At 34.4% G+C, this 21,792-nt stretch overlaps 2 protein-coding genes across 7 annotated transcripts; one reads left to right on the top strand and one right to left on the bottom strand.

Annotated features, from left to right (window-relative positions):
• Positions 1–1,152: 1,152 nt before the first annotated feature.
• On the bottom strand, positions 1,153–12,473 carry LOC110695745 (L-ascorbate peroxidase 2, cytosolic-like). The gene is made up of 9 exons (XM_021872971.1): positions 12,378–12,473; positions 12,020–12,149; positions 3,821–3,995; positions 3,596–3,661; positions 2,274–2,310; positions 2,022–2,051; positions 1,821–1,903; positions 1,642–1,721; positions 1,153–1,201 (listed from the first exon to the last, which is right to left on the bottom strand). The coding sequence occupies exons 2-9, from the start codon at positions 12,136–12,138 to the stop codon at positions 1,153–1,155; spliced, it is 639 nt and encodes a 212-aa protein (XP_021728663.1). The 5' UTR covers positions 12,139–12,149; positions 12,378–12,473.
• Positions 12,474–13,280: 807 nt separating this feature from the next.
• Positions 13,281–16,867, top strand: LOC110695746. 6 transcript variants are annotated; one of them, XR_002506196.1, is made up of 4 exons: positions 13,284–13,627; positions 13,949–14,005; positions 14,321–14,421; positions 16,616–16,867. XR_002506196.1 is itself a non-coding variant. In XM_021872972.1 (2 exons), exons 1-2 carry the CDS (start codon positions 15,867–15,869, stop codon positions 16,663–16,665), a joined length of 483 nt encoding a protein of 160 aa, XP_021728664.1. In that variant the 5' UTR covers positions 14,428–15,866; the 3' UTR covers positions 16,666–16,867. The 6 variants fall into 6 exon arrangements, 1 of the variants encoding a protein (XP_021728664.1); XR_002506195.1 differs by having other exon boundaries at positions 13,294–13,627; positions 14,321–14,413; XR_002506198.1 differs by lacking the exon at positions 13,949–14,005 and having other exon boundaries at positions 13,289–13,627; positions 14,321–14,413.
• The last annotated feature ends 4,925 nt before the right edge of the window (positions 16,868–21,792 follow it).

The raw sequence follows: 21,792 nt of genomic DNA, 5'->3' as shown, positions 1-21,792 counted from the left end.
TGTGTTTAAGAGAAAAGAGAGGACGATATGAAAAGAGAGAAATACAGAAAGAGAAAGAGAGAGAGAGTGTGTGTAATAAATGCTACCTTTTTATGGATAATCTTATCTATTTATAATAACTTCAAATGGCAAATGGTTGCATGCCATGCAAACCACTTTTACGCCAAGTGTCGATTAATCAACACCACGTGCTCAGTTTTAAGAGGCGCCGATATGTATAGTATGTCGTTATATGTCAGTGCCGATATTGGTATTATCACTAAAAACCCAAGCCTGTTTAGTCTCTCAAAGTTTGGTTATCGGCACTGTAGCAGTTATCGGTATCCTCCCATACAGATATCGACGAAGCTTGCAACGAACGCATTTATGAGAACGATCAGTTAGCAATGGCGAACAAAAAGAAGAGAGGAGAAAAAGAAGGATGAATATAAGGAAGGGAGATAATCTGGAAAGGTTAGACTATTTAAAATACGACGACGTGTAAAGGGGTGTAGGGTCGTAGGGAGCAGTATCTAAGCTAGGGTGTAGTGTAAAATTTATATGACATTTGGAGGGTTGAACCCTTGGGCTTTGGGTAATTTAATGACCGACCCAAATAGGCTTATTTGAACTCAAATAATGATTACATTTTTTTTTTTTTAACAAATACATACAAACTAAAAGTCATAATTTAATTAAAATAAGTTTTTTTTTAGTAAGTGGTTTGGGAGGAAAAACTTTTTATAATATTTTGCCAAGTGTTCTCTAAGTATCGCCTTTAGTATAATGTAATTGATTACACTAAAAAAGCACAACATTGCTATTCCATACTACAATCATAAATACTTCCAAAAATACATTACATAAGAACATAGCTAGAAATTCAGTAAGTTTTGTACAGGATACGGTACTTCTACAACAAAGCTCTTAAAAGAATTTGTATTGCAATGCATCGGTCCAACTTTGTACACCCTCATACTTCCTCCGCAAATCTTAATTATAGCCAAAAATGAAAGTTAACACCAAAAAAAGTTTTGTTAAATGAGAATAGTAAAACTCACCCAAGCTCGGAAAGCTTCAAATGAGCTTCTTCAGCATAATCAGTAAAGAAGGCATCCTCATCCTACAATAATAATATCAGGACATCACAAGAAATTCATCAACACCTTGAGACTACAATGGCAGTTGGATAAGACCTTCCTTTTCTCCACTAAGAAGCTCCCTGTTATGAAATTTGAGTTAACATGTGTAAACAAGAACATTTGAGTTAACATGTGTAAACAAGAACCAACACCTCTCACAAGTTTAGGTAGTCAGCTCCACTGGTCATCTTTTGAGAGCAGAGGAGAGGACTAGAGGAGGTAAGGAAATCCCCCTAATTCCAAGCATTTTGAAGTTGATGGGGCTTGAACTCATGACCTCAAAGTTACAAGGTGAGTTCCCCACCAACTTCAACAAGCTTTGCTTGGTATTTTTTTAATTAAATTGAGGTAATATTGCATCTCTATTTTGAATTTGTCCAATAAAATACTCTTTTATCTTGCTCCTACATTGAGCCTGTCACATGTAAAACCCTTTTATAATCTTAACCCAAAATCAAAACTCAATGGGCTAAGCCTATTCAATAACAACATGTCTATTTACGGTTATAACGAAGTATACTTGAAATAGGAGTTGTCAAACACCAAAGGATTATTGGTCCAAGATCCTTCATGGCCAGACCTCTCCTTATGACACCTTCCCTACACAATTGACAATTAGTAATTAAGTTGTTATTTGCATATTTGTAATTGCTGTAAACAGGAAAATACCAAATTAAATAGATGAACATAATGACTAACCAAGGTGTGACCACCAGATAGTGCTACAATATCCTTATCAGATAAACCCATTCGGTAAAATACTTCTCGCAAATGGTCAGATCCTACATTCATAAGGTCCAGAGTTTATACAACAAATATTATACAAATGACAAAGAGGAAATAAAAGAACTAAGAGTACTTGTATGTCTAATAATGTAGGCTTAAAACACAAAAACTAACCTTTCTCGGCATCAGGCAAGCGTGTTGAAACTAAAGAGAGAGATGAGAGATAGGAAAGAATTACGAAACTGATATTATGCATTTTAATAACAAAGTACAAGAGCAAATATATAAGAAAACTAATGACAACTACTTCCCTAAAACTAAGGGAGTAAACCCACGTCCAATGAATACAACCTAGTCCCACTAACAATGACTCCTAATAATATGCTAAATTAAACCCCCCACATCCACTACTTTGAAGCACACAACCAACAAAGCGGCCTTCCGGTGGTGATTCAGTTTTGTCCTAAAAATCATGTTACAAAACACAATGAAATTTGAGATAAATTTGGAACTTTCAATTGACACCAGATACATGAGAAAAATACTTAATGTTCATTTCCGGCATAGACATACAATGACGTCAAAATTAATTTAAATACCTTTCTTTGTTTTTATTAATAATTATAGATCCTTCAAATAAAAAACCACACAAATTTATATATGAAATTATGTGAGATAAATTTGGAACTTTCAATTGACACCGGATACATGAGAAAAATACTTAATGTTCATTTCCGGCATAGACATACAATGACTTCAAAATTAATTTAAATACCTTTCTTTGTTTTTATTAATAATTATAGATCCTTCAAATAAAAAACCACACAAATTTATATATGAAATTATGTAACCTGGTTTATGAATATATTTATTGTTATTTTTTGTCATTTATATGCGAAAATATAAAATTATACTCGTATTAATAATTAAGTTTACAATGTTGATAGCATATCATTTTTTCAAGGTTAACAAAATTATGAACATTTGGTTCGTAAAAGTTATACTCGAATTACTCCGTATTAAGTTTATGAATTGATTTTTTTTTCAAAAAAAAAAAAAAAAGTTTATGAATTGATAGTTTTTATACTCATGTTACCACGTATTAAGGTTATGAATTGATTAAAAAAATTAAACCAAAAAAAAAAAATATACAAAACTACATTTATAAAGGCTTGTTCCGCTAACCTTAGTTATCATGAGATAGTTGATCTAATCTTGCCTCTTAAACCAATTTGAGATTTAAGAGTTTATATACTTGCTCTATTAAAAACTATTTGCTCTATTAACTTCTAAGCTATTAGCCACTAAACTATTGCTATATTATTTCCCTTTCTATTAAAATAGAATATTAGTAAATATTTCTACCAGGAAAATGACGCAATAATTTAGGGCTTATTCTGATTTAATGAACCAAGTTGAATTGAATTGAACTGATAGGATGTTGTTGAACTAAACTGAATTGAATTGTTTATGAGAGAATGAAATTAGGAACTGAACTAATTGGAGCAAAACTGAAATAAAATTAAGCTGAAGAGAACAGACCCTTAGAATCGCCCAAGCTCAAAACTAGTTACCTTTAAAAATGTGTGCCTAAAACCTATATTGCAAGTAAAAGAAAACGAAGGAAACACTTAGTAACATGTAAGATGAGGTAAAATCATAATGCATCCATAGCAAATCACAATGTGAACAAAATCATGCATTACTATCACATATTTCTCAAACAATATAATTTAGAGTCCACTTACATGTCTCCCAGGGTGAAATGGTATCTCAGGCCCTCCTGTAACCTCAACTGCAACTACTCCAGCCAACTTTAAAATATATAGAGAAAAATATAAAACATAAACTTATGAATGATCAATACATACAATATGTCAATTTACAATAAGCATGTACTTCATATGCAACAGAAAAAAATGTAGCTTATGAACCAAATTACAAAATGAAAATGTAGCTGAATATAGGTTTACCTGGTAGAAGTCAGCATAGCTTAGTAGTGGAAACTGGTCTTTGATTGGCTGCAGCAGTCTAACAGCGATATCCAGACCATTATTTGCAGAATGAGCCAGCTCCTGTGGGTTCTTTATCGTCCCAAACGGGCCGCCGGTTTTCGAGTTTACGTCAAATGTCCCAGCTGAGTGCCATCTACAATTTTCCCGGCCATTCAGATATTTAGTATTTCAGTTTATGATGTAATCAATACAAACCATTGTTTCATGTAAAAAATGAAGTAATTAAACTTACATAGGTTATAGTAAAAGCTGAAGTTCTTGAACTTACCAATAATTTGTAGTCATCTAATTAAGAAATGTATCTTTTATTTTTTTTTTATATATTTTTTTTTATTTTTTTTTGGCTTTCATATCATATTATCTTTTTTTGGCCGTCCCAACATTAATTTATGTTAGAAATGGTAATGCAAATGGATTCTCGCGCCCGATCAGGCGGAGTTGGCTAAGGAAAAAGAAGGGCTCTCTCGCCCGATCGGGCGGGTCGGGCGACAGAGTCGAGCTTTGACGAGCCCGATCGGGCGGCTCTCGCCCGATTTCTCGCCCGAGGTGGGTTTTCAAGATCATCCGACCGGGAGAGACACCAGGTTTGGAAAACTTCATCTCGCGCCCGATCGGACGGCTGCTTGCCCGATCGGCCCCGCCTTTTTTCCTAGGTCGGTTTATTTTATTTGTCTCCGATTTTCGGGACTCATATAAATATGAGCATTGCCTCTCTATCTTCATTCATTCACTTTCAAAACCAAAAACACAAACCTACCCTTAGAGATCTGAACAGTTCTTGAGCAATTCCACTCTTCGGGTTCGGGTGCACGGATTACGAGAGAGTTGTGTTAAACTTGGGGGGCGTGCGTCACTAGGAAACTTGTATTGGTGGTGGCGTATTTCGCTTCTAAGGTAGTGGATTATTGTTCCACGACGCGACTGTGAGTTTAGGATCTTCAATTCAGGAAAGTTCTAATCTTTTTGTTTGTTATTGATTTCAACAATTATTTTACCAACAATTTATTAATATAGGAGTACTTCATCTGTCCCAAAAATGTATGATACAGTGAGCATTACACACATACATGCATGTCAATGAACTGATTTGACTTTAATTTTATATGATTAAAAATTAATGAAAATTATTTTATAAATTATATAAAACTTTACATTAATACCTATTTAACAACATTATTTTTATTAATACGTATTATGTTAATAAAAAAATTATGACTAGACCTAATGCATGAATAGTGGAAATTAAAAAAGTCAAAATTTTCATGTTTTTAGTGATGGAGGGAGTATAAAACTTCATATAGTTCAAATTGAAAAGGAGAACAACTATATGGTGTTTTAACTTTTTAGACTTGTAAATTTAAAACACAATGCTTTTCCAAAATCAAAGTCGCTTAATATAATGCTTAATTTTGATACAGTATTGTTTTTATTTAAAAAAAAAATTGATACTGTATTAGCTTATTTAAGTAAAACGCAGATTAGATTGATACAATCTAATCTTTTTATTTGCATTTATTCTTAGCTAAATATAATCATACTCCCTTTGTATCCTTTAAGTGTTAGGCCGTGTTTCATTTACTTCATTTTTGCTCAACTGAAATTATTTTTACTATACAGAAATTTTTTTTGCTGAGTTGAAATTATTTATATTAATTTTCCATTAAATTTTTTTTCTTAAAATTACTGAATTTTACTAAATTGTTATTTTTTTTTACTGAACTAAAATTAATTTTTTCTTATATTTTTGTTTAATATATCCCAACAACCGTACCCCACTAGCTTTTTATACTTCCTCCGTTAACCATTATCTGCAACTTTTACTAATTTTGGACCCTAAACATTATGTGTAACAATTTTTTTTCCATTTTTAGTAAAAAAAACATAGCAAAATGACTAAAATGCTCTTATATAAAAATCTAAATATGCCTATTATCTTCACTAATCATATTTGATCAATTAATCAGATTTTAGGATTACCCTAACCATTCCCACCAATTTCCCATACAATCACCCCACTTCAATTGCCCACATTAAATCATTTCCCCAACTGCCTGCATTAATTGGAAGAACAATCTATGGTTCTTCATCTCCCTTTAAACATGTTCATCTTCTTCCTCATTCTCTCTCCTCTTGTCGTTTCTGGGTTCATCTCTATGTCTTCTTTTCTAGGTTTTGACACTCTATCTCTTCTTTTCTGGGTTAATCTCCCAGATCTGTTACTTGTGCTCTCTCTCTTTGGTTCTGTCAAATTGAGGGTTGATTCCTCTTTACAATTGAGTCCCTTTAAAAATGATTAACCTAGATCAACTTCACGATGCCTTCTTTGCGACTGATGTTGAAGAGGAAGGAAATATCATTCAAATGCTGATTCACTCCTTCAACACTGACGCCCCTTGGCTTCGTAGGATGTACGATGCTGGGGATAGGGGTCCATACATAAGCGATTACACCTGGAAAGCCCTTCGGGAAGTTCTGCAATCCATTGATGACGTTGAGGAAGCTAGGAGACAGGAAATCAGGCGTCGAAGCAAAAGGGCGCTTGATTTTACCAAGGAGAGAGCGTCTGGTGAGGGTGAGGGTTCTTCTGCTGCGAAGAATCCCAGATCTGAGGTTTCTAAGGCACCTCCTACCACTATCAGATCTAGGCACCGTGCTAGTTTGGTTGCTAGAAGCAGAATTCGTGGGGCTAAGCTGACTGGGGTGATTGACATTTCTAATGATGAAGACCCTAATCAAGGTGGTGTTGGGGATGGTGCTCCTCCTGCTGTGGTGGCCCATGAAGTCGGTGGTTCTGGTGCTCCTCCTCCTGAAGATCCAAATGATGGAGTCCCTGAAGGGCATGATACCGAGGATGAGCTGGGAGTTGTGCTTTCCCCAACTGAATGAAGCATTCAGTAACGATGTCTAAACCTAACTTTCTTATTCTTTCATTTTGTTTATGAGTCCCAAATCATTTATTCATTCTTGTTGGCTGATACTGGTGTTGATGTGTATTTGTGTTGTGGATTGATTTGTTTATGAGTCCCTGAGAATTGGTTATGTTGGTTTGCTGTTTTGCTATGTTGATGTTGTTGTGCTAGAGTAAGAGGAAATGTGATTGATGAATGATGATACATGTATGATGTGCATTGATGTATGATCTATGGTTGTCCCACATTTGATGTTGTTCTCAATGACCATTATATGAGAGAACATATGAGTCCCAAATTTGTAGGTTAAGCATGTTGGTTGCCTCTCTTTTCTGTTACTTTAAGGTTGATAATGGATGCCACACAATTTTATTGTTGTGTGTATGTCATTTCCAAGTGATGAAGGGACTCATTTGATGTACCTTTGGTAAGTGTCATTAGCTCCAACTTCTGTGATGAAAGTTGTTGAGGAAATCACTTGCACATAAGGTGTTGAGAAAATAAAAGAATAATCCTTTTGAGGGAAAAAGTTCTGCCTTTCTTGAACATTGAGTAGTGGAATAATTGAATGAAAGTAAAAAAAATGAGTCCCAAATTTATAGCCAAAAGTTTGATTTTCATTCATGTTGTTCCATTACAAAAGCTGAGTCCTAAATACAACCACTGCTCTTACATGACTGCCTTGGACATTCCTCTGTTCCTAATAACCAAAATACACCTAACCACCCAAAAGATAAGCTAAAAGTTACAAGTACCCTACTACAACTTGTTTTTTCTTACACAAAATAATGTGGTTATGTGTGGCAGTCTATGTCCCAAAAGGTTGCTGATCATTGCTTTTTTTTCTAATCTGCATCTACCTGCATTTGTGTGTCTTCATCTTCTGCTTGGTTTACTTGCCTGAACAAAGTGTTGAGATGTTCCACTGCTTGTTGAATGATGTCCCTACTGACCTCTAACTGTTCTGGCAGAATCCCTTGGTTTTCTAACCTATTTTTGCCCATATGTGGTAGTGGGTAGTTATTGCCTCCATTCTTAATCATTATCTCAGACATACATTTTTGCAATGTGATCCATGTATTCCTATTGACTTTAGGATCAAAAACAGCATAAGCCTCATTTACCTTCTTAACCAAATCATCCAAATTTTCTGGAAAAGATTGATATTGGATGGATTGGATTGAGGTAAACAGTCCTAGATCAAGCACATTCAGATCAGGGGACTAGGGTGGCTGGAAAACCATCTGTATGTTGAAACCATCTGATGTGCATGCTTCTTGAAACTCTGCATATGTTGGGATTTGGTGTGGTCTTGCATTATCCCATTGTATGAATACATTTTTAGGTAGGCTTGGATGCCACTTGCTCTTGGTTGCTGGTATAACTTTCTCAATCAACATTTTCCTTGTCACTTCCTTGGTGACACTCTCTATTGCCTTTGTTTCCATTGTTCCTGCAACTCTGTTTTTACTTGACTTTAATGCTCTTTTTTTTTTAACACAAAAGGGAAAATTCCATATTTTCCATCATGTAACAAGTTTTTGTTAGCATCATATAGAGGTTTACCAACCACTGCCATAAACATGGCTTTGATTTTGAACCTTCTGGACTGTTGGCACCTATATGGATTTTCTTCTATTGGCAGCAAGTAAAACCTCCTTGTTTCTGGGTTCAGCCAGAACCACTTTTCATCAATGTGAATTGTCTCTTGCATGTTCACAAATGTTGGGTCCCTAACTGCAGGAATTGGATTAACATGAGCTAAAGCCCACTTTAACCTTGCAACTTTATGATTAGAAGTAAGTGTTGGTCTGTTGGTGCTTGTGTGAGTTCTGAGTCTGCCTCTTTTCTTCAGATTGTGTATGGTGACATGTAATATCTTCAAAGATGCTGCATAGCTTCTCTCAGTAGTTCTCTTGTACAGAGGCACTGATTGGAGAAATTCATTTGAATATTCCACTGGTTTTCTCCCACATGTCCCCAACTTCTTGTTTCTGACATCAATGACATTTCCCTCTGACATCTGCTTCTTTAGATCGTCAAATACTCTTGTGATTGTTGACTTATGGACTTCAAATCTCAATGCAAATTGAGCCTTGAGTCCCCTTCTTAGCTGACCATCTTGCATTTTAAGTAACATTGCATCAATGATTTCTCTTTTTTTTTTATCCAAATTCAGTTGTTTTCTTGATGTTGGTTGTGGTTGTTGAAATGCATCTGCTTCTTGAAATGCATCAGCTTCTTGATTGTTCTGTGACTGCTGTTGCTGGTTGTTATCTTCATCATTTTCAGATTCAAGGTCTGAAAACTCATAAGCATCTTCTGCATCTTCTTCATCCATCAACATTTGATCAACTCCATAGAAATAATCATCATATCCATAATGATCATCCATTGTTCTGTAATTGGTATTTTTTTTTTTTTGAACACTGACTGTTTTTTTTTTTAATTTTCAGAGTGGAAGGAAGAAGAAAAGGTGGTGGCTGAAGTCGTTTTTTGGTGCTGGTGAAGTTGCCACGATTTTGAGAGCACAATGAAGATGGTGCTGATTATATTAGAGCACTAATTTAGATCAGGGGTATGTAGTCTTTTGGGTAAATATGGGATTATGAAGTGTAATTAATGCTAACTTATTTTTTTGGGAAACATGTCTGTATTTTGGACTGTATTATTGGTGAAACAAGAATATGGTGATGAACATTAAATGTGGTGGCTGGTATTTATAAGCCACTATAATGATGTTGGAAAAGTTAAAGTTTATGTTGGTGGGGAAAAATTTGGGTAAAATTTTAAATTTTGGCTAAAAAGTGAGGGAAAAAAGTTTCCCCTCCAAAATCAGATTTCATGCAAAAGAAACACGTGGGCAGTCCCACTTTCTCTCTCTTCTTTGTTTTAATTACTTTCCCTAACATTTCCTAAACAACATTAGCAAATTTTGCCTAGGAGTCCGTGATTATGTCCAAAGTTGCATATAATGGTTAACGGAGGAAGTATTAAAATTAATTAATTTACCTAAAGCTATGCGTAGAACAAAGTGTAACATTTAATTATAAAATAAAGGAGTAACCATTACTCTATTAGATTCGTAATAATCGCAACAATAGGGAGGACACGAGGACCAAAGGGATTATTTGATAATATAAAATTTAGTTAGTTATTTAATTTTTAATATGAGAGAGAAATAATACCAAAAGATAATAGAGAAATACTGTAATAAAATAGTAATGGATTCTTTTCAAATAAGGAAATATTGCAATTATTATGAAAGAGATAAAAATAAATAAATAAGTGTTGCGATTATAACGAAATAAAAAAAGTTACAGTTTGGTAGCCTACGGTAAACTCAAGTATCACCAAGTAGTTAAAATTAAAACTTGGACATGCGTTAAAAATTCCAAGAACTAAGACTAAGACCCTGTTTGATTCACCTTAATTTTGCTGAACTGAAATTATTTTTAGTGAATTGAACTTATTTTTACTGAACTGAACTTAATTTTACTGAACTGAAATTATTTTTACCGAACTTAAATTATTTTTACTGATCTAAAATAATTTTTACTGATTTTCTATTATAATTCTTCTTTAATAAAACTGAATTTTACTGAATTGAACTTATTTTTACTGAACTGAAATTATTTTTACTGAACTGAAATTAATTTTACTGAACTGAACATATTTTTACTGAACTGAAATTATTTTTACTTAATATTATTTTTTTAAGGTGAATCAAACAGGGTCTAACAAGAAATTATCATTTGTGCTTCATATATACTCCGTATAACAAGAGGACATATTTATCAAAGTCTAGATAATTCTCTAGCCATGTAGCTTAGGTTTTTAAAACATGGTAATTGAAATTCAAATACAGAAATTTCTAGCTCAAAAGTTTATCATAGCAATGATGAATAAGTAAATAAAGTTCTTAGGCAAATTAATAATTTTATAAATGAATAAGTATAATAAAGAACTCCCTCCGTCCCTTAATACAAAGCTTCTTTCTCTTTATTATGTGAGTTAAAAATCCGCATATCAGATGCCTCCTAGGCTTTCTCCAAACCAGATGAGTATACTGTTAAATCCGCATATCTACTAGGGAAAGGGTGTGACTTAGACCTTTTCCACCAGGCATGGGTCGAAATCTGGAAAGCAAATGTTACCCCGAAGGTGCGTCTCTTCTTCTGGAAACTCTGCTCCAATACTCTACCTGTGAAGAGTCTTCTGCACTATAGACACCTTACAACTGATGCCTCCTGTCCCTGGTGCAACCATGAATCCGAAACCATTAGCCATGCCTTTGTGGATTGCTGTCGTGTTCAAGGCCTTTGGGAGGACTGCTACTGTCCTCAGATGGCGAACTGGGGTGAATTCGACTCCATATGTGATCTCGTGATAAGTTGGAAACATCTCGACCCAAAGGTTGTTCAACGTGGTATGTTTCTAGCTTGGTGTATTTGGGGGGATAGGAATCTTAAAGTGTTTCAAGATAAAGAAACTCCGAATGCTGTAACTTGTGGGCGTGTTGCTAGATACGTGGAGGAGCAAGGGAGCTATGCAACTCGAATTTATGGAGCAGTTGGCCTCCTTCCTGTTCCCAGCCCAAACAAATGGAATGCGCCACCTGAGAACATCATCAAGATAAATGCTGATGCCTGCTTATCTGTTGAGGGGTGGATTGGCCTTGGAGTTGTTGCTAGGAACCACGAGGGACAAGTTTTAGTGGCTGCAACAAGAAGATGTCGTGCTTTCTGGTCCCCTGAAATTGCCGAAGCAAAGGCCTTGCTGTTTGCTCTTAAAATTGGAAAAAGGTATGGTTTTTTGGATGTTTTGCTTGAGTCGGATTGCAAATTTGTTATTGCAAAGCTTTCAAAGAATGCACTGTCCTTGGAGGTGGATGGGGTCCTTGGTGATATTCTCGCCCTTTGCTCTGATTTCTCGTCTGTTGGTTGGTCTCATGTGAGACGTGATGGTAATACCGTTGCTCATAATTTAGCTAAACTAGTTCCTTTTGGTTTTGAACAAACTTGGGAAAACCATTGTCCTCAAGATGTTTCTCCATATGTACTTATGGACGTTTTGTCCCTTAATTAATCCATGTTTCTAGTTTGCTTCAAAAAAAAAAAATGTGAGTTAAAAATGCTACAAAGAGGCTTTGTATTAAGGAATGGAGTGAGTAGAGTTTTGGGTAGAAAATTCTCTCCAATAAAGACACTACTTTAATATATGTATATAGTTGTCAACAGTAACTTACGCTAAGCGAAGAATAATTGGAGCACACTGCTTCTCTTGGATGAGAGCTCTAAGTTTCCTCTTACATTTCTCTACTGCTTCCTGATATTCCTTGCTAACACTTGGGTATGTCATCCTCATTGTATCCCTCTCTACAAGTTAGCATTTGAATTATTATTAGTGATACATTATACATTTATACTCCAATATCATTTATACATATATATATAAGAATGGGAAATGAGAATATGAGACAGTTAGTTTAAAACTACAATTTGACTAATTAAAAGAAGGCGACGATATAAAATAATATGGCAATTAGTTCTTTCGGCAATAAAGTATTAGATCATGAAAATGGGAGTTGCATATTATATACATACCTTGCAAAAAACTTTAGAGTACGTTGAAGATAAAGAGAAATTTAGGCTTTTCTTATTAGTTGATTGCGATGATCACTGAAATTGGCGTGGGATATATGTTAATATAAAGCTCAAGTAGTGAATCAATAAAGAGGGATGCTTTGAACGTACTTACAAGAGGGATCAAGAAGTTTCTAGCTTTTGGTTTTTATTACTAGTAATTTGATACGTTAATTAGATCATCTCCAACCGTCTATTACTACATTAGTGGCTCCACAAGTTAATTTTTTGCCCGGCGAACAATTTCACGCCACGACGATATCTAGTAGCTTGGCAATAATATTCCCTCTCCATGCTTTTTAAAGTTTTTTTTTTTTTTTTTTTCACAACGGATACAAACAAATTCCATACTAATACTAAAGCAAATAAAATTCACCGCCGCTTCCCCGGTAATTTGATGAGCTCGATGAACGCGCGGACGATCCGCCTTATGTATGCTACAATACTGAAAGGTTGAGCCAAGCAGTTGAATCTTGCGGATAATCCAGAGGTTATCCACATCACCATGGCCATCCTCCCGAAGAAGGGTTTCAAGATTATAAGAGTCAGTAAAAACCGTGATAGAATGAAACCGACGATCAGAAGTCCATTGTAGCCCATACAAGCATGCCAAAGCTTCCACATGTAAAGTTGATGTACACACCCCGAAGTTACTTCCTCGAATGATTCGGGCATCCAACGGGTCATTATTATCCAAGCACCAACCTATCCCAGCATGACGAGAGTCTTGGAACCAAGCACCATCAACTTGTAGTGACAATAAAGAACCCCCATGGTTACTCTGACCTAGCTAACACTACTATAAAATGAGTCTTTTCTCAACGCTTTAGCCTCGACGCTTAGGCATAAGCGTCAGGTGGTAAATACAATATGCGTGTTTTCTCGACGCCTAGATTGATTTTCGACATAAATAAGCGTCGAGAACAACACGTGCAGGGATCGTGAGTTTAATTGGCTCTACCCACGTACGGTTTTAAAATTTCGGAAATAATAAAACTGCCCACAGTACTAAACTTGAAAACCCTTACTATTCATCTCTCCTATATCTTACGAAATTCTGCAAAGTGATTCAGAAAATCATGGATTTCAATGTCAGATCATCAATTCGTTCCCTTTGCACTGCTCAACAATAATTTTGCTTGCCTAATTTTCTCTTCCCGCTGGCCTTCAATGGTGTTTAATTTCGTCCTCTCTTTGCCGATAAAATCGAGGTACATCCTTTCCTTTGGGGCTTCAGTTTTTCTTCGATTCGAGTCCTATAGCTTGTTTATAGAGTTTATTTTGCAATAATTTCACGAAAATTTGGTCTGAAATGGGTTTGATTCATGAGCAATTGATATTTTAGGGTTTGTTTATACATATTATTGAGTTCAATTTTCTGCTACTGTTCAGATAAAATTCTGGAAAAATTAGCCTTTTGAGTTCAATTTTGTGCTACTGTTCTTTTATTCTATGTTTGAGCGAAGCACCATTTTGAGTTGGCTACTCACCTGCTATTACTTAAGAACAATCTGTTTTTTTTTTCTGTTCAGATAAAATTCTGGAAAAATTAGCCTTCATTTACCTTAGGTGTCGTTACAGATTTGAAGGTATATAGCTCTGCATTACTCTTTATTTTCCTTGAAATTTGAGTTTTCTTTTTTTGTGAAAATTTTGAGTAACAATATTGATAAAGGATAGATGGAAGATATTGTTTATACATTTTTTCCCCTAAAAGTTACATTGTATAGCCTCTGTATCTTAGCTTAGCTTGCATTATTAAACTTTCGTTTATTGGACTTTTGTTTTAGCTAGTTAATATTTTAATAATGTAGCAACTCTATGTCACATTTTATGTAGAATACTATGAGAGGTGATTACTAGTCGGACACAGTAATTTTCTTCTTAATGCACTTGTTGGACAGTTTTATGATATTGTAGGTGCAGTTCGTCAAGGGAATAGATCTCCAATTCTTCTAAAGAAAACACCTGAATTCTTAGAAATGGCAAACCACCAGGTAACAAGGTTGCATTTCTCTTTGTGCTTAGATGCTAGAGTCCCTATTTATATTTGATGAAGTATATCTTTGCATGGTAAGTATTGAATTGTGTAATTTCTTTATTAGTCTGATGAAAAATAGATTGACCTAGAACTAGATTGACTTGGTTTTCTGAAATCTTTGTGGCTTTGCTAAAGTCATAATGAGACATGATATCTTTATGAACCATGAGCAATCTCAAACTTGCTTAAGAGACATGATATCTTTGTTCATTGGTATTTTTTTTTTCCGCATTATAATTTCCTCCACATTCATTAGAAGGTGGTTTGAGCTGTGTCCTTTTATATATAGACATTTGCTTGTTTTTCTCTTTGGTTGTAAATGTTATTGTAGACCAAAACTCTTATAATTGCATGGCTCATATTGATGGTTCTACTCATTCATTAGCAGCTGGTTTAAGCTGTTTAATTTTATAAACATTTGCTTGCTTTGCTTTATGATTGAAAACATTATTGTGGACCAAAAGTCTTATAATTGCATGGCTCATATTGATGGTTGTATTAACTTGGACCAAAAGGCTTATTGCTTATGAATTATTTAGGGGGTTTATAATTAATTAATATTGGCTCCATCTTGTTTCCATAGCTTAAGCCGAGTGCAGTGCCTTTAATTTCTGAGCTTTGGACTGAGGTAAGCAGAGGAACCCGTGCTTGCCTCGGCTCATTATCTACGTTACCCTTAAACTGAATACTAAGATGAAATCTAGAACTGAATCCAGCTCTGAATTTCAGAACTGAATTAGAGCTGAATTTAAGAACTGAATTCAGATCTGAATTTCAGAACTGAATTCAGCGCTGAATTTCAGTTCTGAATTCAGCGCTGAATTTCATAACTGAATTATGAGCTGAATTTTAGAACTGAATTCAGAGTTGAATTTCAGAACTGAATTCAGAGCTGAATTTCAGATCTGAAGTTCAAAACTAAATTTCAGATCTGAAAATCAGATTTGATACATTTATACTTAACTATTAAGTTGTTGCTTAGTAGACTAATCTGATTTCAATATGTGTTTGGTCTTTCATGCAATCAAGTTCACTCTTGAGTTCTTGTATGCTTAAAGCTTATTTACAATTGGTGAATGAAATGGGTATTTTAAGTTGTTAATAATCTTATAGGATTATTGTGCTTCAAATGCATCTGAATGCAAAAAAATTATATCTGATGTGTTAGTATCAGTCATTCTGGTATTAATTCAATTCATGTTGTTAATCAAATTGGTAGAATTTTGGTTCTATCTGATAGGTTTTTGTATCTAGTTGATCTGCAATTGTTATAACCTGTGAAAAAGTTAGGGATTCTGAAGGGTGTTAATGTTGTTGCTAGAAGGGTTTGTAGTACTGAATCTGGAAATTCTAATTGGATTAATGAACAGGGAGTTAGTAGTAGTGGTAGTAGTGTAGGTGGGAGGCTTATGAAAAAGTTAGGTGGCGGGGTTAGATCGAATGGGGCGAGGGTTAAGGAATTCAGTTCTAGGGGAGTGGATAATAATGGTGCCTACCTTTTTGTGGTGGCAATGGGGAAGAAAGTGGTGTTCATTGAGCTGAATTCAGGCAGTAGTAAGCATGATCAAGAGGTCGATGGGAAACGTGGTTTGTTCGTGGTTTTGAAGGAAATGTCGTGTATTGATGGTGTGAAGAGTATGGCGTGGCTTGATGATTCATTGATTTTAGGGATTGATAATGCTTATAGTTTGATGTCCTGTATTACAGGGCATGTTGATTTGATATTTTCACAGGCTGTAACAATTGCAGATCCATGCAGATCAGTTGCTGAGTTGGTGGTACACTGGTATTTGGCAATTCTGGTATTTGATTGCAGATCAACTAGATACAAAAACCAATCTGGTAATTTTGGTATTTACAATTCATGTTGTTCTGCCTAACACGGCCGCTATTCCTTGTCTCAAATTGTTGTCAAAAAATAAGAAGGTACTTCTACTAGTTGATAATTCGGGCATTGTAGTGGATAATCATGGACAGCCCGTTGGTGGTACCCTAGTATTTGGTTGTGCTCCTCATTTCGATTGCTGATTTATCTTCGTACGTGGTGGTTGCTAGCAATGGAAAGATGGAATTATAAGCTTATGTGTGTATGTGTGTGTTAATAAGCTTATATTGTGTAATGTACTAATTTATACTTTGTATTTTTTTTTTTTTGAAGATTGGAAAAGGCAATGTAGGTGCAACAAGAGAATAGGCCAGAACACTTGAGCATCAAAACAAGCGACTACATCTTCTATAACGCCATCATCTATCTATTTTGGTTTTTAGTCTTAATTATATTAGTGATGTATTTATTTAGGGACAAGCTACTATAATATGCGACCTTTTTTTTAATAATTAATTGTGTTGATGTTTTCGTTTATAAATTTGGTAATTTAATTAACTATGTACTCTTATTATTGTTGATTAATTATTTTTTGTTTTTTTTTTGTTTTTTTTTTTGTAATCTGATCTAGTTATATAGAATATTTGTTTACTCTAATTATAATGTTATTAATTAAATTTATGATAAATTTAAATAACTATTGTATGTATGATGGTAATAATTTAATAAAAGGAAAAAAAATAAAAAAAAGCTTAAAAAAAAATTTTAGACGCTTTTTAATGTCTACATATTTTTCATATTTTCAAATTTTAAAAGTTTCACGCCATACCAAAGGCTGACACGAATAAACGCAAGACTACAAAAAGAGTCGCTAAATTTGAGTATGTGGACATGTAAAAGCGTCGCTAAAAACTATACAAAGTTGTGAAAATGCGCGAAATTAGTATTTTCTGACACTTCGTATATTAGTTTAGACACAAAAAAAGCGTCGAAATTCTCGACGCTTTTCTGTGTCCCTCAAAATTCTCGACTCACGGATTCTCGACGCTTTTTAGCAGCGTCGAGAAATTTTTTTTTTTACGCTTTTTAGCGTCGAAATAAGACTTAAAAAGCGTCCAAAAAACAGCTTTTTGTAGTAGTGAGGTGAGTAAAACCCAGGCAAAGGAGAGGCATCTACGTCACCTATTGCAATATTAAGGGAATTAGCCGAATCTGCCGAGGAAACAATGACTGAATGAGTGTCCATGTCCTCCGCAAACTGTGAATCAAAGGGCCTCAAAGCAGAAGAATCCCTAAATATTGTGGAGTTCCGACATAACCACAAACTCCAAAGTGTGCCAACGAGGAACCTAAGCAAGCACTGGAAGGCCCGTCCTGACTAATAAAAAGTTGGATATAATTTTGGATCCAATCTGAGAGAGAAAGGTCTCCATTAAATTCTGAGCGGATACCAAGGCATCCACCCCTCCAAACTAAGCTTGCATTAAAGCACATTCTAAAGAGATGCTGTAAATCCTCGGGTTTTGAATGACAGAGGTCACATGTCATATCTAGAACCGAAACTCCTCTGTGATTAAGCTCCACCTTAATTGCTAGTGCATGATGGAGCAGTTTTCATAGGAACAACTTCCATTTTGGTTGTAACTGGAGAGACCAAAGAACTATCCAGAAAGAAGGAGAAGAAGAAATAGTCGCCTCTGGAGAAAGTTGTCGTTGAAGCACTGTGTAGCTTGTTTTCACCGAATAACTACTCGAACGGGTACCTGCCCAATAACGAAAGTCATCTTGAGTCGAATCAGGTGCTTCCGATGCAAGGATTGCAGAAGCATCCACTGGCACAAATCAGTCGTGCACTTTAGTAGAATCCCAACCCAATGACTGAGGGTGGATGAAAAAACTAACAGTTTGAGCTGCAGAATTAGGCATTTGAATACCGGGTTTTACCCTACGAAATACGGGGTGTTTTTTTTTTGGTTTTGTGTTACACTTATTTTTTTTGGTAAAAATCTATATTTAAATTTCATATCTCATTGTCTATACCCAAATTTATTAATCCCTCTGTATTTTAATAAGTGTCAAACTTTGACTGGAAAAAAAGTACTAGTGCAATTTAGGTGGGGATTATGAAAGAAGAAAGATATAATTTTAAAAATATAATTTTTTGCCAATAAAGAAAATGTAACATTTATAATAACACGGAGGGAGTAATACAAGTACATTTTTGTATGTTTCTTTTCTCTCATATATACTATATACTATTTTTTAATAAACTATTACCGTATTATTTTTGTTTTATAATTTTTTAATACTCCAACCAATAGGTAATAGATGCTTCTACTATGGTCATCCTTATTATAAGCATCATAACTCTAAAATCCTATTGGTTGATTTTCTTTTTTTAAAATACTTGGTCAAACTTCTTTTTAATTTTTTTTCTTTTTTTAGAAAATCATTTCTTTTTTTTTGGAAATTAATTTTTTATTTTTCAAAAATATTTTAATTCATAATTATATAAATTCAGTTTTTAATAAAATTCAAACATAAGATTAAATTAAAAATATTAAAATTAAAAAGTTGATAATCAATTAATTTAATAGTTCAAGTATTCAATGTATTTCTCATCAATTTAATAGTTAAATTTAATTTGCATTGATAATCTAATGAATATTGTTTGATGATAACATAAATATAATTACAAAAGTCAGGCTAATATCCCTAAAAGAAGCCTGAATTTTATATTGAATGCTAGGTATTCCGTATTAGGTATTCATCAATATGCTAGGTATTTAATCTAAAATTCAGGCTTCTTTTATTTTAGATTAAATAAGGTTTTGAAGAAAATATTTTATAGTTTCTTCCAAGATTTTCTTCACATACCCAGATTATCGAAAAAGTGAAAATTTAATATTTACGAATACATAAAATTGTTGATTTCGCATCCCTTGATTGAGATTGTATAATTATATGTACTATTCAAGGATTAAGAAACAACTCAGATTTGCACGAACCCCGATTTCCGAAAACAACAAAAATCATAAATGGTGTGTAAATTGGGGCATGTGTTCATTCTCCATCGATGTGTGAGTGAATTTAAGGGATAAAGATCATAAATTAGTTGGTTATTTCATCCATGATGAAGAACGTTGAAGAACATAAATTGATCGAAGAACAATTCTTTAGTTTTAATTTTTCTAAATTTAACCTTATTTTTGGATTTTGATGTGTGAGACTTAAATCACTCTTAAGATAATATTTTTGCTTTGTTTTATCTTGTCTTATGTTGTTTTGTTCAAATAATCGTGCATTCATGTCTCGATGTATTTTGGTTGAAATTGCGCTTAGCTTGTGCTTGAATGCTTGCCTTTATTGCGTGTTCATACTGTTACTCTACCTTATTGCTTCCCTTGGTGTTTGTGCTTAGGATTTTAAAGAATTGCAAAGAAGAATCCAAGGAAGCACGAGTGAAGAATCGAAGAAAGCAAGGTAGAGGGCGCGCACAAGCGAAGAAGCAGTAAATTAGGTAGCAGCATGTTGCAGCCTTGGCACAGCGGTTTCTGATGTGTTGCGGAAATCTAAGCTTTTGTGTGGGCACGCTGCTCTGTGAGATGGCGCGCACAAGAAGCAAATTTCAAAATGGAGGCAAATCCTATGCATGGTTTGTGCGCGGACACGCAGCTACAATGCGCGGGCGCGTAACGCAACACCAAAGCCGCGCTAGAATATTAATTATAATTCATGGAACATATGGATCAGAGTACTTTTGAATTTGATTGCAGTATACTAAAAACTAGAATATTAATTATTTATAAAACAAATTAAAAATATGTAAATAAATGTTTAAAAATGGTTTATTACTATGGCTTGTTCTTTTCAGCTTAATTTCAGCTCGGCTCAACTCTAATCAGTTTAGTTTAGTTCAGTTCCTAATTTCCTTCTCTCATAAAATATTCAGTTAAGCTCAAATCAATTCAGTTCAGTTCAACTTAGTTTAGTAAATCAGAACAGACCCTTACTCTTAGGGTTTTGAATAATTCAGTATGATTGGCATATATGTCTTACGTCTATTCACATTTACTGAACTGAGATGAACTAAACTGAACTGATTGGAGCTGAACTGAACTGAACTGAACTAAACAGAGCTGAAATGAATATTTTATGAGAAAAGGAAATTAGGAGCTGAACTGAACTGAATTGACCTGGTTGGAGTTGAACTAAACTGAATTGAACTGATTGGAGCTAAACTGAACTGAATTGAAATTAAGCTGAAGTGAACAGGCCTTGATTTTCGATAATAATTAATCCATCCTTATTTAATATTATTTTTACCTTGATTATGCTAAACTAAAACTATTTTTTATTGATCCCAATTTTTTTACCGATTTTTTAATTATATTTGTTTATTGAAGAGTTATACGGATTTTTTTTTATTTTAAGTTCTTAAAGTTACTGATTTTTACAATAAAAAAATTATTTTTGATGAAACAAACTTATTATTATTATATTGAAATTATTTTTTTCCAAATATTACTATTTTAAGATGAAGAGAATAAGGGTTTACTAACTAGGAAAATGAGACAAATTGAAATGGAGATTAGAACAAAAGTTTTGTTGATTAAAAATGAATAAGTGAATAAAGTTAATATATAATAACACTACTAGAATCAGGTTGAATTCCAACGGAATAGTTTTGATGGACACGTAAATCCGTCGGAAATATCAAAATTTTCAACGAATTTTTATTATGTCGGAAATTTCCGACGGAATCAAAGATTCCATCGAAAATTCGTCGGAATATTTTTTTAAGAAAACCCTTATAGGTTAGTTGCCGTTTTGTTGACCACCTCTTTTTTTTTCTCCTTCCCCTCTTCTCCTTTTATTTCCCCTTCTTCTCTCACCTCTTCAATCTGCTCTTCATTCTCCTCTCTCTCCTCAACGTTATCCTTCTCTCTACTCCTCTTCTTCTTGTCCTCAACTTGATCCTTCTCTCTCCTCTTCTCGTTTTGTTTCCTCTTCTCTTTCTCGCCAGATTTTTTCCTCTCTTCTTCTTCTTTCTTCTCCGGCCAACACCCACCATCGCCGCTAAACAACAACACCTATGCCGATAAACAACAAAATCAACACCGCATGAACAACAACAACAACAAAGACATTAACAAGGTTTTCAGATCAAATTCGACCATGAAAACTCTAGATCTAAAATTTGCATGGTCAAATTTGGCTTTATAAACCCGGTTTTTGAGGTTTTGTTCGGTCAAATTAAGGTATTTATCTCTTTTTTCCCTTAATTTTGATTTAATTTTGTTGTTTTTTGCGATTTTTTTTTCAAATTTATGGCGGTGGTGGTGGCGGTTGTTGGAGTACAGATTTTGGGGGTTGGGTTGTCGAGGTTGTGGTGGGTAGATTTGGGTTGTGGTTGGTTGTTTTTTACGTTTTTTTATTGCGGTGTCGTGGTGGTTAGTGGTGGTGGGGGATTAGGGTTAGGGTTTAAATAGGGTGCGAAGGGAAGGAGG

Source organism: Chenopodium quinoa, unplaced genomic scaffold (genome assembly GCF_001683475.1).
Source record: "Chenopodium quinoa cultivar QQ74 unplaced genomic scaffold, ASM168347v1, whole genome shotgun sequence".
Classification (NCBI taxonomy): domain Eukaryota; kingdom Viridiplantae; phylum Streptophyta; class Magnoliopsida; order Caryophyllales; family Amaranthaceae; genus Chenopodium; species Chenopodium quinoa.
The sequence above is the reverse complement of the archived record's forward strand: the minus strand, read 5'-3'. Positions and strand labels throughout refer to the sequence as shown.